The sequence below is a fragment of the Pholcus phalangioides genome, unplaced genomic scaffold, assembly GCF_987345545.1.
Source record: "Pholcus phalangioides strain wild (caught in Gottingen) unplaced genomic scaffold, Ppha-v1.0 ptg000013l_1, whole genome shotgun sequence".
NCBI classification, from domain to species: Eukaryota; Metazoa; Arthropoda; class Arachnida; order Araneae; family Pholcidae; genus Pholcus; species Pholcus phalangioides.
In genome coordinates, this window is record NW_028301606.1 from 24,400,342 (window position 1) to 24,414,064 (window position 13,723).

Here is a 13,723-nt window from a genome sequence, read left to right on the forward strand (position 1 = left end):
TACTGGTGATAATGGAGCGCTTTTACTTTAAAAAAAAAATCTGAAAATCCAAAATTAAGTAAAAAAGAAGAAATGACCAAGAAAGTATCGGTCATATGGTCACCATATTAATACAACTTTCGCGTTCGTAACTGTTTAGGTGATGATATCTATCTGCTAAAGACGAAACCGCGGATGAATAAACATTTTTATAGCCTCAAAAATAAAAAATTAAATGAGTTTTACGACAATTGAAATGTTGTTTCTCAACCTGTTGTAACTCAGTTGTTGCTGACATTTTGGGGTGATTTTTTTTTTTCAAAAAGGAATTAAAACGTAAACTGAACTAAGATCATACCAGTAGTTGGGGCACATCTAAGTCCTTGAGTTATCAGACGTCCTCCTTTTTTGATGTCATCTCAGGCAGCCGACACGTTTTAGAAAATTTTCCCCTTCCGTCCTCCTTTTTAGATTTCCAGAATATTTTTTTTGAGGGAAAATTTGTTTTTCACTGAAACACATATTGCTTTTTTTCACACAGATTTTCATGCCCTTTGACCAATTACCATCAAAATTTTCAAAATTCATGTTACCTCCAAGATGAGTAGATTCTATTCTATGGCCCAGCTTGCCCCAGGTTAACATAAAAAAAAGAAGCCCAAAAAACAGTTGTGGAAGACAGGGGCGTAGCCAGAAATTTCGTTCGGGGGGGGGGGGACCAAAGTGACAGAACAATGGACTTGGCCATCTTTTTTCCTTTTTTCGGTCATTTTCTCACATTTCGGGGGGGGGGACCAGACCCCCAAGTCCCCTCCCCCCTCGCTACGCCCTTGATGGAAGAACAAAACTGCAACATCCATTTTAAGAATGCCGACATCTAATGCAGTGTACTGAAGTGAGGAAGGAGGTGGAGATGCTATCTCTTTCATTCAGAAATGAAGAAAATAGTATGCAAACAACACTCTACGCCAGTGATTCCCAAAGTTGACGTTAACGCTCCCTGGGCGATGGAATGTTCCAGGGGGCGGTGGAAGTTACGGGTATAGCATAGGATTCTATGAGTTAGATTGCATTGGGGGCGATGGGAGGAAAATTTCTGAAGAAGGGGGTGATGGGAGTAAAATTTCTGAAGAAGGGGGTGATGGGAGTAAAATTTCTGAAGAAGGGGGCGATGGGACAAAATAAGTTGGGAAACTATGCTCTTTGCTGATCTGTATAGTGCATATGATCTCACCTCTTGCAAAAAAGCAACGGTCCCAAAGGAAAAAATTCTGAAGGGTAGGGAAAGAAAATGTCTCACCTTACTCCAGGCAAAGTAATAAAACTGACCAGACTGTGTGGAAAAGTTCATCTTAAGAGAGGAGAGACGGATCGATGGTTGTTATTGTTTTAGTTGGGAAAAATTATTGAGGCGGCAGTTCTTTCGTTAGTATAGTAGCGCCATCCGTTGTGGAAATTATGAAAAGTGACGTTGCCATGCGTGCGCGCGCAGGCGTCCTCTTTTTAAGTTTTTGAATCTAGTAAGTTCATTTATAGGATGACTGTCTGGTGAGATTATATAGTAATTCATTAGAAGAATGTTTTTACGGTACAGAAAAAAAAAACCAAAAGAAAATTACTCAAAGGGAGATAATATCCCATGTTTTCTCGATGAAATACGGCATCTCAAAAATATACCCGTTTGGCCACCATTTTTTCATCAATGACGTCATCAAAAATATAGCTATCCTATTTCCTAAATCATCACTGAAAAATTATGCAGTCAAAACCGTCTATATAAGAACAAAGTAAACAAAATCGCGCCAAATTACCCCGAGTTTGCATGATTTTTCCGGTTGAAAAAATTGAATTTTCACCATTAACAACGAATTATTTTGATGAATTAATCAAACATCTCACCCTTGTTAAAACTCTGGTGTCAAGAATCGGATATTTCTAATGAATTTCATCAAGTATCGGGACACTCTACTACGTCATTGTGAGGCTGGAAATTTCGACGAATTTGTAAAGTTGTTTGAAACTATGCCCGATTTCTCCAACAGATGGAGTGAATTAGCATATCCTTCATCTAAGGACACACTAGCTCACGTGGCGTCGAAGTCGGGATCCGCAGATATCCTCAGGTATGTTACATCATCAGGGCCGTCTTAAGAGCATCATGGGCCCCCGGGCCAAGTGATTTTTCTGAGGCCCTAACCTGACAAATTTTCGAAAATTTCAACCGATTCTAATTTCTCTGAGGCCCGGGTGGGCCCATGCATTAAGACGGCACTGTACATCATGTCACTGAGCGAGCCGAGGCCAAGAGTAAGACTGATTTATTCAATGAAGGGGCTAAGATTCCGTAAGCAGGGTTGCGCCAAATTCGGCAATTTTTAATTTCGCCAAGGTTTTTCCTCCTTAGCAAAATAGAATTTTTTTGCTCGCCAAACATCTTCGATACCTTGGAAGTCAAGATGCCTAACAAAAAAAGAAATTCAGCATTTTTTTTCGGCAAGCTAGAACGTCGTGACTGGGAATTCTAGAACCAATGAAGAAAGTATTGGCCACAAGATTCACCAATGCATTTCATTTTGGCTTTGAATTCTTATTCTGGCAAACCCAATGCCAACCAAATTTCTTGGCCGAATTCTGTCAATAGCTGAAGTGTTTTTTCATCTGAATGAATAAGAATGTTGTCATCCATAAAAAAAATTATAAATTCCCAAGCAAACGATTCCTGATGCCGCACAGGGTTTGGTTTTTAGAACACGATAAGAAGACTTAAGATGCTGATGATAACAAAAAATTAAAATGATGCTGACATAGATAACTATAGCGCTTTAGGACTCGAAAAACATTATTGTGAGGTGCCAGTGAAAATTTTTGAAAGAGCCCAAGGTAATTCCCATGCATAAAATCAGGAATTTCAATCCTTCAATATGATTTGTACAAGGCGTTTACTTGGGACGTTGATCAAGTGCTCGTGAGCACAGTATCTTACACGAGCATCGAGCACTCTGAGTGCTTCCGCGAGCATTGTGGTGCTCACGAGTGACAGGTTAAAGATGCCTGATATAGGAAGTCTGAAGGCTTTCTTGTCGACAAAAATTTCCATACTCAGTTCACAATGTCCTAAGCGGCCCATAATAGCCACTGTGATTCATGTATGTATAACATTTGTTTTACAATGGCTTACTTTTTTTTACCTTATACACTTGCCTTTTACTGTAAGTAAGACGTTGTAAAAAAAAAATGCTATACATACATGAATCATAGTGAATATCATTGCATCTATTATGGGCTAATTAGGACATTGTGAACTGAGTACTTTCTTTCTTTCAAGCCAAGACAACTCGGGTCTATCGTTATGGGCAATTTGTTACCTAGTGAGTTGTGCCGGAATTTTGTGTACCCAACAGTCTGAGTGCTTATCCAGTGTTATGTATGATTTTTCAGTGCTGCCATCTATATTTTAGAAGTGAAGTGAGTGAAGTGTAATGATTGAATATTTGTACTGTTATAGGCCTGTTGCTCTCTGTGGTGGGACTTTTTAACGAAAATTGGCTCACATTCGTGCCTCAAAGTTGGGAACCACAGAAAACCAACTTCAGCCAACGACCACTGTGGCAATGGTTGGCTTGAACCCGGTTTCCTGCGATGCAAGTCCGCCACTATGACCACTTAAACACCACAGTGGCTGAACTGAGTACTAAAATTTTTGACACCAAGGAAGCAGTGCAGGTTGATAACGATGAGTTATATGAAAAAAAGTCTATTTCAACCTTGGCTTCAAAATAAATGCAAAAAAAAAATTAATAGTTCCTCAGCATGGAGACTTTCACAAAAAATCTGTAGTAGTTATCGCAGAGGCGTATGTAATACATTTACAATACATAGTGTGTATTGTAATTCATGATAAACATTAAACAGTTCCATTTTAACTTCTTCCCATGGCTAAATAAAAAAAAGGATTTCAGCTGAAACGGGGGGAAAAAAGACTGGGGGTCCATGAGAGCATTTCAGTGGGGCCCATGAGCCTGATTGAGAGAAAATTCAACTAAATACATTCTTTCATACACTAAATGAAATTAAGTGTATTCATAACTTCAACGAGGATTTGGCAGCTTCACCATTTCCCTTCAATGTGCAGTTGGATGAAACTACAGATATCTCTCAATGTTGTCAGCTTCTTGTTTTTGCTCGCTGTTGCGAGCCATCAAAGAATTTTTATTTTGTGAGCATCTGTCGGAGGTTAAAAACCTCCTGCTCTAAGGGAAGAAAATACCAGTTCCCTGTAGTTTAATGATAAAACACTCAACTAGTCTGCGAGAGAACAAAGGTTTGATTTTCCGCATAGCCTTTGTATGAGCATCAGGAAGAGATATCATTTCTCTCTGTCAATATCAGTCTTTTAACTTTGCCCAGGGTGGTGTGGTGCTTGCCAAGCCCTGCTGTATTTTGAATATCATGTCAAAAAATCTCAATGCTGTCAATTGATTTTGCATCTGCATTTTTTCAGTGCCTTTGTCACAGCTATTTACTTTTCGTTTTTCTTCATTATCTAGATATATTCATGAAAAAAGTGGGAGTGACGTCATTTTGAAGATGGAGAATGTAGATAAAAAGTCACCACTTCACGTTGCTTCTCAGTATGGAAGCCTGCGATGTTTGTTATATTTGATCTCGTGTGGTATTCCTACTGACCCGTTGAAAAGAGCAGATTGGTATATGAAATTTTTCATTCAAATTTTGTGTATTTTGTAAACACATATCTGTTGCTTATCGGATAAGAAAAAACTTAAATCACACAGGATAACCATAGAGATGTTAATTATCTTGATTATGAGTGAAATGGTTAAGCATTGCTAAAATATAAGGATTATCTGTGGGTGCCCAAAAATTTCAACTCATGAGCTATATTTGACAAAGGAATACTTTTGTGGGCTATATGATAGCTAAATTACTACTTTTTGAGCCAGCTGATAAAATTAATTTGAATGCACAGGGTGATTCAGAACTCACATGGACAAAACTTTAAAGCATGATAAAACACATGTAAACAAGCAGTTTTTGTCATACAATGCATGGCGCTAATGCAAGCACTGAACCATTCGATAGCACTCTCATTGTGCATAAAGGGCAGGTTTTGCCACTTATTATTTCTATCATGAATTTAAGAAACAATGGCTGTGGTTCCATGAATCATGAAAAGGCAGACACAAATTTTCTGTATGTTGCTGCAGAGGGGAATGCTCAGTAAAGCTGAAGATTGTAATGGGAGGTTTTTCCTGATAAGACTTGTGCAAGATTGTTGGTGTGTTCTTTATCAAAACAAAATGCAGGGTACAGAGCAAACCAGAAGTGTGATGATTCACAAAAAGCCCATTCTGCACTGACACAGATGCATCACTGTAATGTTTTCAATTGGTTATATATCTTGTCAGGAAAACAGTTCTGGTAATCTTTGGGCTTCCAGAGCATTCACGTCTGCAGCACTATACATGAGATGCATGTCTGCTTTTTCCTGATCCGTATAACCAGCCAACCCTTCTGATATATGATGTTCTCAATCTTAAAATGTCAAAACGTAATTTTCGGGGAAAAACTGATGTACAAGTACTTCATTATAAGATGATGATATGTTGTTTCTGCAAAGTGACTAAAGATGTGCCAAAGTTATAAATAATTATCACTTTGGTATAACTTATCTTCTTATTTGACCCATAGAACATAATAAGTCAAAATTCACAATAACCGTAGCAACCCATTGGAAATAGTGAAAGTCGTTTCTCAGGGTTCTGTCTTGGCACCATTACTATTTTTAATATTCATAAATAACTTGTGCAACTTAAACATAAATGGCAACTGATCTCTTGGGAATACGTGAGGATCACATTATTTTTATTAACTTTCGTTAATGACAATTTTCGTTCACTTACTAACCCAATCAGTACTGCCTTTGGTTTCTTGCTAATGACCAACAAATGAATGCATCAAAAACTAAGTTCATAAATTTGTCTTCCCAGGCTAACCTTCACATCCTCTTACTCAAAAGTCAGTTTTCATTATCTTTAAATATGTCTCGATCTTCAACTAGACTAAATAATTTATATTCACTGCCATTAGTTCATGAAACACTTTTGAAAAAACATTTTACTTATCTCATTGCAAAATTCTACAATACATTACCTCCAGAAATCACTCACAATTTTAGATCATCATCCGTGAAAAAATGTATCGAACAATATTTATTCTCACTTGATGATATAGAAAATTTGTTTTAATTTTAATTAATGTTTTTTTGTTTTGCTCACATAATTTTTTTTATGACATGATAGTTGAATTAATTTACATGCTGCATATTTTTGTTTTCTTTTTTTTCCTAACATACTAAATGTTTAAAATTTTATTTGAAACAATTATGTGAATTTGTTGCCAAATTGTGCTCCTCTCTTGCTATAAATTTCCTATGTATTCAATATTATGTATTTCAATTTTTTCCCCTTGTTCATTATTCTTTTTGTTCATACTAATTTAATTAGCATTTACCAGATTGGGTCATCTTTCTTGATCCCTTGGTATATATTTTCTCTCTTTTCCTATATTGTTGTATTTGCATAATAATAATAATAAAATATTTGAATTTGAAATAATAAAAAAATTGACAACATTGGTTGATTGAATTTATGGTAATGCAAATTTTACCACTTTTTTTTAAATAATTATTATTCTTGTTTCCAGGACACCATTGATGCTTGCATGTACAAAAGACAATATCGATATTATAAAATCTCTTGTTGAAGCTGGAGCAAATTTATGGTTGAAGAATAAAGATGGCTGGACACCTTTTCATATCGCATGCAGGTATTTATTTATGGTTTTTATTAACTGTTGTAATTTAAAATTACCATTATGTATCAAAGTTTGATTTTTATTTGTTTGTAAATAAAGTTACCTTTAATTGGCACAGACTTTTTCATTTTTTCTGGGATTGTCTCTATTATAGTCCAGTTCTTTGAAACGAAAATTTCTTGACCCTTCAAAGCCTGAATTTTCACTTTATAATTTAAAATTTTATGACAATAACCATCATTTTTTTTGCCACATTCTTAATCTAAATTTTGCCATTGGTTTCTAGAGACTAGAGCGATAGAAAAATTATGTGATGTTTTCTTCTTTCAATATAATGTAGTTACCAAATGATTATAGCTTATCAGCTAGGCTACCCATTGCAGTGAAAGATTAGATTAAAAGTATATATCATATGAATTACTTAGGAATAATACTTATGAACAAGCAGTGTTCCTAATTGGGAACATAATTTTTATTGTTTGGAAGAAAAGAAAATTTTGATCACGTGAAAGCACTTAATTTTCTTTCCATGAAGGTGCAAGATTTCAAACTTTATTTACAAAGCAAATGTTTCACACATTTCTGCACTTGTCATGAATTTAATTTTTTCAAATAACCTGTTTTTTTAAAGGAAAAATGAAATTAGTTTTTTTGTGCTTTTAATTTTAATGTTGCTTCTATGGGCATGAGCAAGTTCAGAAAACGTATGGGAATTTTTTTCATGAATTTTTTGATTGATATCTCTAAACTAAAAGATCAGAAGGTGAAATGAAAGGGGGGGGGGAAATATGAAAATCAACCCAAATCTGTATTTGGCTGGTAAAAGTTTAATATGATATATGGCAAAGTAATATGCCAGGTCCCCATGGGAACTAAAAACTTAATATTGGTGCCTAAAATTTATATGAGAGGTATGATTACCAAGTCGAAGAAGGACGGAATTATTAAAATTTATGTCGGCTGGAAAATTAAAAAAAAGGATTTTTTTTTATCATGAAAAATATTCTTGGCTCCTAAGAAAATTTGGTTAGCCTTAAATTTTTTTTGGTTAGCCAAGCCCTACTGTATATATTAAAATTTTATGTTAATTACTGTTAATTATGTGTATAAGGAACCTCTTTTTTGCCAAAAATTGTGTTACAAAAATAGGAGGTGTCTTATACAAAAGGGTTCCTTATACACCTTAAAATATGATATAGTATATGGAAGAGGAAAAAAAAGGTTCCTTATTGAATTTATTTATTCATTTTGCAGAGAAGGCCATTGCCATATCATCAACTACCTATTTGACTGTGATCCTTTGGTGTGGAAAACAAAAAGTAACAATGGAAGAACTCCACTTCATACAGCAGGTCTGACTGTTAATTTTTATTTTTAGATATTTTTTTTACTGTTTTAAAATCATAGTTATGACTATAAAAATAAGGTGGAGGAACATTTAAAAAAAATTGCTTTGCGTTTGGATTGTAGATTATATGTTTTTAAGAATTCACAGAGGCAGAGACATAAACTATAAAAAATAATTCACAGCATTTCATAAACGAAACTATTCCAACACTCATAGAGAAAATTATGATTAAAAACCAATGGCATACACACTGTGTCACAGGATTTTTAAAATGGTCTGCAAAATAAAATTGGGACAAGAAATTATTATTTGTTTTGCACTTCTCATTCATTTTTGTTCATTGGTTAAAGTGTATGTGGAACTAATTAATTTAGCACAGACTTTTGTTTTGCCCATATATTCATGCAGGATGGTTCGAATCATTTCCTTGTTTATATTTAAAGACTCTTCCATCATTCTCAGTGACGCACAGCAATTGGTTTTTTGCAAACTTTTTCAATAATCTCAGGTGTCCTGGATGAACTTGGTCTTCCGGTATGCTTATCATCTTTTAGCATACCACTTCTGTCCAGAAAAGTTTGATCTACTTAAACAAAACTCGCCATAAACTTGTTTCATCAATTAGTATGTTTTGCCAAGTTTTGCATTAAATTTTGCTTAATAATTCAACATGAAAAAATTTTACTTCTAATTAACGTCCATATCGTATGAGTTTGTTTAACAAATGAGCAGAACTTTTGGCAGTGAATCAGCAAAGGGCCGAGGTTTATCACACATGCACGATTACACTGATGGTGCCACTGTAGGCTGATATCTAGCTCCAGTCTTGAAAATTCTTTGACACACTGGTCAAATGTCACAGGAATGTTATTTTTTGTATCAGTTATTTTTTTATCTATAGTAAATTGCTCTATGACGATCTGACCAGAGATGCTAAAAAGTAGTAAAACAAAAGAAAAGTAATGAGGTCTTACTTTATATCAAAAAGCAAATCATTTAATGATTGTGAAATCAACATACATAATTTTCTGATTTTTCACTCTGTATTTGTCATTGGCTATATAGCGTTACACAGCCACCTAGATGTAGTGCAAATATTGGTATCAAGGGGTGATTATAGTGCAGATGAAGCAGATGCATGTGGTACCACACCACTTATAGATGCTGCCACCAGCAATAATGTTGCTATTATAAAGCTTTTGGTAGATACACAAAAGGTGAAATAGTCATCAATAATTTTCAGAGTGTTAGAATGTTAGAAGAGTAATATGTAGTTTGTCAGAGGCACTCTTTTTCCCGATAATTTTTTGTCCATTACTTAAATATTCTTTTTTTCTTTTTAAAGGCATCAGTACACACAACAGATATTCTTGGTCGAAGTGTTATTCATTTTGCTTCGCAAGCGAATAGTCTTGATGCATTGAAATATCTGTCATCTTTGGATCCGAGTTTAGTCAATTTCAGATCATTCAACGGTCAAACACCACTTCATTTTGCCGCAAAGGTTTTCAATTTTATTTTTCCCTCTTTATTCTATGACATTTATTCTGTGGCTTTCAAGAACATTTTTTATGTTCCTGTATTTCCAAACATAGTAGAACCTGGTATAACCGAAGTGATAATAATAAAAAAAAGAATGATGACAGAAGCATAAAAAGGAAATCAGCTGAGAAAATATTGATTTTGAGAGGGAAGAAGAATTCAACAACAATTTCTCTCTCTCAAATTTCAAATTGAAGGTTGGTACCCCAACCATTTGCTGTGCTGCTCAGGTGCAAAGCCTTATGTGCCACCCCTAAAGACAACCCTAGTGTGCTGTTGGGAGGGCATTAGCCTAAGTGACCCTGGAATAAACCTGTTGTTTTTAAATACTGTTGTTTGCTGAGCCAAATGTTTGTGGCCATACGTCCTGTGTTTAAAGAAACTGTTCATCATCCGGGACATAATTTTGCCAGATAACATGACCCACATTACAGCTCTTATTATCATGGCCTCCCACATCCTGCAGCAGAGTTCCTAGGCTGGGAACGTTTTGGTGTGTCCCTCTATAGTGAATTTATAATATGAAATAACAAAAAATTATGAGAATTTCCCCAAGCTGTAGCCCTGTCAGCCACGCCTTTGGGGGTGTCGGTTGCCAGAGCTGTAACTAGAGGGATGGGGGGGGGGCAACTGCCCTGGGTAGAACAATTTAGGAGCGACAGTTTTAGGTGAGAATGAAGAACACCATTACAAAATTAGAGAATTTTGAAGTTATGGGGTGGGGGCAGCAATATAATGTTCACCCCGGGCAGCTGACTCATGTTTGCCCCAGGTGTCAAAAATCCTAGTTATGGTCCTGACCAGAGCCACAACTATAGAAATAAAAATTTCCCCTATCACTCAGGGCCAGTACCCATTTTGGCCTTCCCCTCTCTAATTTTTAACGAAAAAAGAGTAAACGCAGCACCTCTGGTGGTCCAGCGCACCAGACTCTTCTGTCCTCCCTAGTTTTGCAGCCGTGATCATTACTTACACTAAACCCATAAATAAGAAATGTATAACAGGCAACTTTTATTAAGAAATTTATTTGAAATCCATTTCTGACTCTCCAGAGTACATTCTGGTATTATGGTCCCAGGCTGTCAGTTCCCTCAAGTTTTCTCACCATCTTTACCGTAAAAGTATGGCTCAAAAGCATTATGCCATGTGAGTTTTTAAAATTGGAAAGTTTTAAAAGTTTTTGTTCTCTTAACTAAAGCTTATAACCCCTTACAACCTGGCCAGCCACCCCTTTACAACCCGGGTGCAATTGGAAAGTTTTAAAAGTTTTTGTTCTCCTAACTAAAGCTTATAACCCCTTACAAGCTGCCACCCCTTTACAACCTGGGTGCACTGCACCCCTTGCATCCTCGCTTAAGCAGCCCCTGCCACCATGTATCAGAAATGTGTGGAAAAGATGATCGAGATAGTTTTAGTTTTACCTGTGATGGTTTTTGATTGGGAATATACTTATTGGTCTAGATTGGTCCAGATTCGGCAAAGTGTGGATTTAAATTTAGGAGCCACATTACTGATGCCAACTTGTAATCACAGAAATAGAAACAAGTTATGAATCTGACATAAACCTTCTAAGGATGTGCAAGCTCATTGTTCATACTGAGGGAGACCAAACAGCGAAATTTTTTGTATGATTTTTTTCTTCATTTAATAAATACATAAATAATAAAATAAATGTTATTATATACAATCAAACGCTACTAATAACAACTCATCCTTTCATAGAAACAGGATGTTGTATGGGCTGCCATTATATCGGGAAGCATATGGGATACCTAATCATTATACAAAAGTATTTAGGCCTTATCCCATGGTAATGGAATAATATAGGTTGCTATTATGTGGGTTCGTTATAACGAGTGTAGACTGTGATACGATTAATTTATATAATTAATAAAATTATATATATTTGTTATAATGTTCCTTATAATTCCTTTTAATTTTAATATTTGTAAAAATATATTTATGGTTGTGAAATAATTTTAACATTTTTTTGTTATAGAGACAGATTTAGTGTTTAACTCTTCCATTACAAAAGTTTACCAAACCCTGATTGAAACTTTATTCCTGTTATCAAAATGATTTTGAAACTGCTGGTTCTCCTCAACAAATTATTTTTTCCTTATCTGGCGTATGCTCAAATTACAATGAAGAAAAATTGTATTTTCACTTCTTTTTTATGGTGAAATTGTAAAAGCGTGTACTACAGTTAAATAATTATTATTTACTTTATTAGGAGAATCATAGACAAGCTTTGAAACTTTTACATTCACTCGGTGCTGATATAAATATTTTAGACGAAAAGCATAGATCAGGTGTGTACTTTTTATTACAATTCAGTAGCAGATAACTGTTTTACTGACCTTTTGTTATATCCTTCTTTGAATACCTGAAAAAGCTGTGAAAAATATTAAAGAAAAAGAAAACATTATTATTGCTATGATTTATTAGTACTGAAATAATGATATATCATACTTTAATGGGTATAAAGAAACACATGATATTTTAGGCTTAAAATTTGAAAAAAAAAAAGTTGAAAAGATGTATCTATATCATCATCTATCATCCATGTATGAGAAAGCCCTCCTATATTTTTTTGAACTAATTTTCAACAAAAAGGGGTTCCGTAAAATACAGTATATTTTGAAATTTAACATGAAGAGACAATATGCTTAACACATATTACCCTTTAATCCATCCAGATTTCTTTGATTTGCATATACAGTCAAATACCGTTATAGTGAAAGTCTTGTTGTAATGAAAACTTTTCTAATCCTTAAATAAGTTTTCATAAGAACAATGTATTTTCAAATTCCCCATATTATGAAATTAAACATTTCTTATAACGAACAAGTTGCTGAAAATCAAAAAAAGAGTACAGAACTTTCCAAAAATGATCCAGTAAAATGAGTTTCAGAGAATTAAGCCGACGTTAAATCAACCCAAAATTGCAATTTTGGGTTCATCTACGTTGGCTTTCAATTGTATTATCTAACCTTTTAGGTTAGATAATACAAGATAATTCATTTCTACAAAGCTACAGTTTAATACTTTGTCAGTAGGAGCAAGCACACATTTTGATAGCCCCATACAATGTTAAAGGTAAGGTCAAAAGGAAAATTCAAGCACCCCCTCTGGAGGCAACTGACTTGCTTGTGCCCTCTCAGTCAGTTGCAGTCCTGCTCATGCATTATATGTGACTGCTTCATTCAAGCTGTATCTTCACCTATTCATAACTTCTTATTCTGTTTGAAAGTTTTTGTATATTCAATTTTTCAGCAGCTGATATTGCGGAGGCTTCGGGTCATATTTCCTGTATTGAAATACTGAAAAGTTTATATGGCCACTAGTCATGGATCATATCCATGTGAACATGTTCATATCTGTTACAGAAGAGAAACCATGTGATTATAATATGTATATTTTCATGTAAATAAAAATGAATTTTATATCGAGTGTATTTATGTTTTCACTGCATATAGAAAATAATTAGTATATACTGTACTTTATATGTAATAATCAAAAAATCCAATATTCTATTCAAAGCTGAAACAAACCTCACAAAACTATATTTCTAATAAATAAGGGGTCATTCAAGTATTACGTCATCAGCATCGAGGGGGAAGAGGTTTCGGATTTGCTGACTTTTGATGGTGGGGGTTGAAGGTTGCTTACATCATCAACCACCCTTTTTGAAGATATGAAATATTTTAAGCTGCTGACAAAATTTTACTGGCAAGGGTGGGGAGACGTCAGTATTCTGCTGGGGTGTGTCAAAAATTAGCTGACGTAATACTTGAATGACCCCCTAATAGGTTTTGTGAGATTATTGTAATTCGATCCCTTAGATTTTTACACCAAAAATGACAATAGAAACAAAGACAACACAAGAGTTATACTTGCTGAATGAAACTATTGTTCTGTTTGTTTCTTTAACTGAGTATCTAATTTTGGCAGTTAGACATGATTACAATGAAATCAAATTTAGGAAATTTGAAAGAAGTTTCCAAGGAAAATCATTGA

At 34.7% G+C, this 13,723-nt stretch overlaps 1 protein-coding gene across 2 annotated transcripts; it reads left to right on the forward strand.

The window, feature by feature from the left end:
* Window positions 1–1,741: 1,741 nt before the first annotated feature.
* LOC149078831 (uncharacterized) lies at window positions 1,742–13,160 on the forward strand. 2 transcript variants are annotated; one of them, XM_089240981.1, is made up of 8 exons: window positions 1,742–2,102; window positions 4,527–4,685; window positions 6,703–6,825; window positions 8,068–8,165; window positions 9,227–9,378; window positions 9,507–9,665; window positions 11,937–12,015; window positions 12,980–13,160. In XM_089240981.1, the coding sequence occupies exons 1-8, from the start codon at window positions 1,918–1,920 to the stop codon at window positions 13,048–13,050; spliced, it is 1,026 nt and encodes a 341-aa protein (XP_089097107.1). In that variant the 5' UTR covers window positions 1,742–1,917; the 3' UTR covers window positions 13,051–13,160. The 2 variants fall into 2 exon arrangements, with proteins under 2 accessions (XP_089097107.1, XP_089097108.1); XM_089240982.1 differs by having other exon boundaries at window positions 12,983–13,160.
* Window positions 13,161–13,723: the final 563 nt, after the last annotated feature.

Bases quoted from the DNA above. Each gene is read 5' to 3' on its own strand.
- LOC149078831 (XM_089240981.1), top strand. From the start codon at position 1,918: ATGAATTTCATCAAGTATCGGGACACTCTACTACGTCATTGTGAGGCT. The intron at 2,103-4,526 runs GTATGTTACATC...TTCATTATCTAG, and splicing joins GGATCCGCAGATATCCTCAG to ATATATTCATGAAAAAAGTG. The intron at 6,826-8,067 runs GTATTTATTTAT...TTCATTTTGCAG, and splicing joins CCTTTTCATATCGCATGCAG to AGAAGGCCATTGCCATATCA.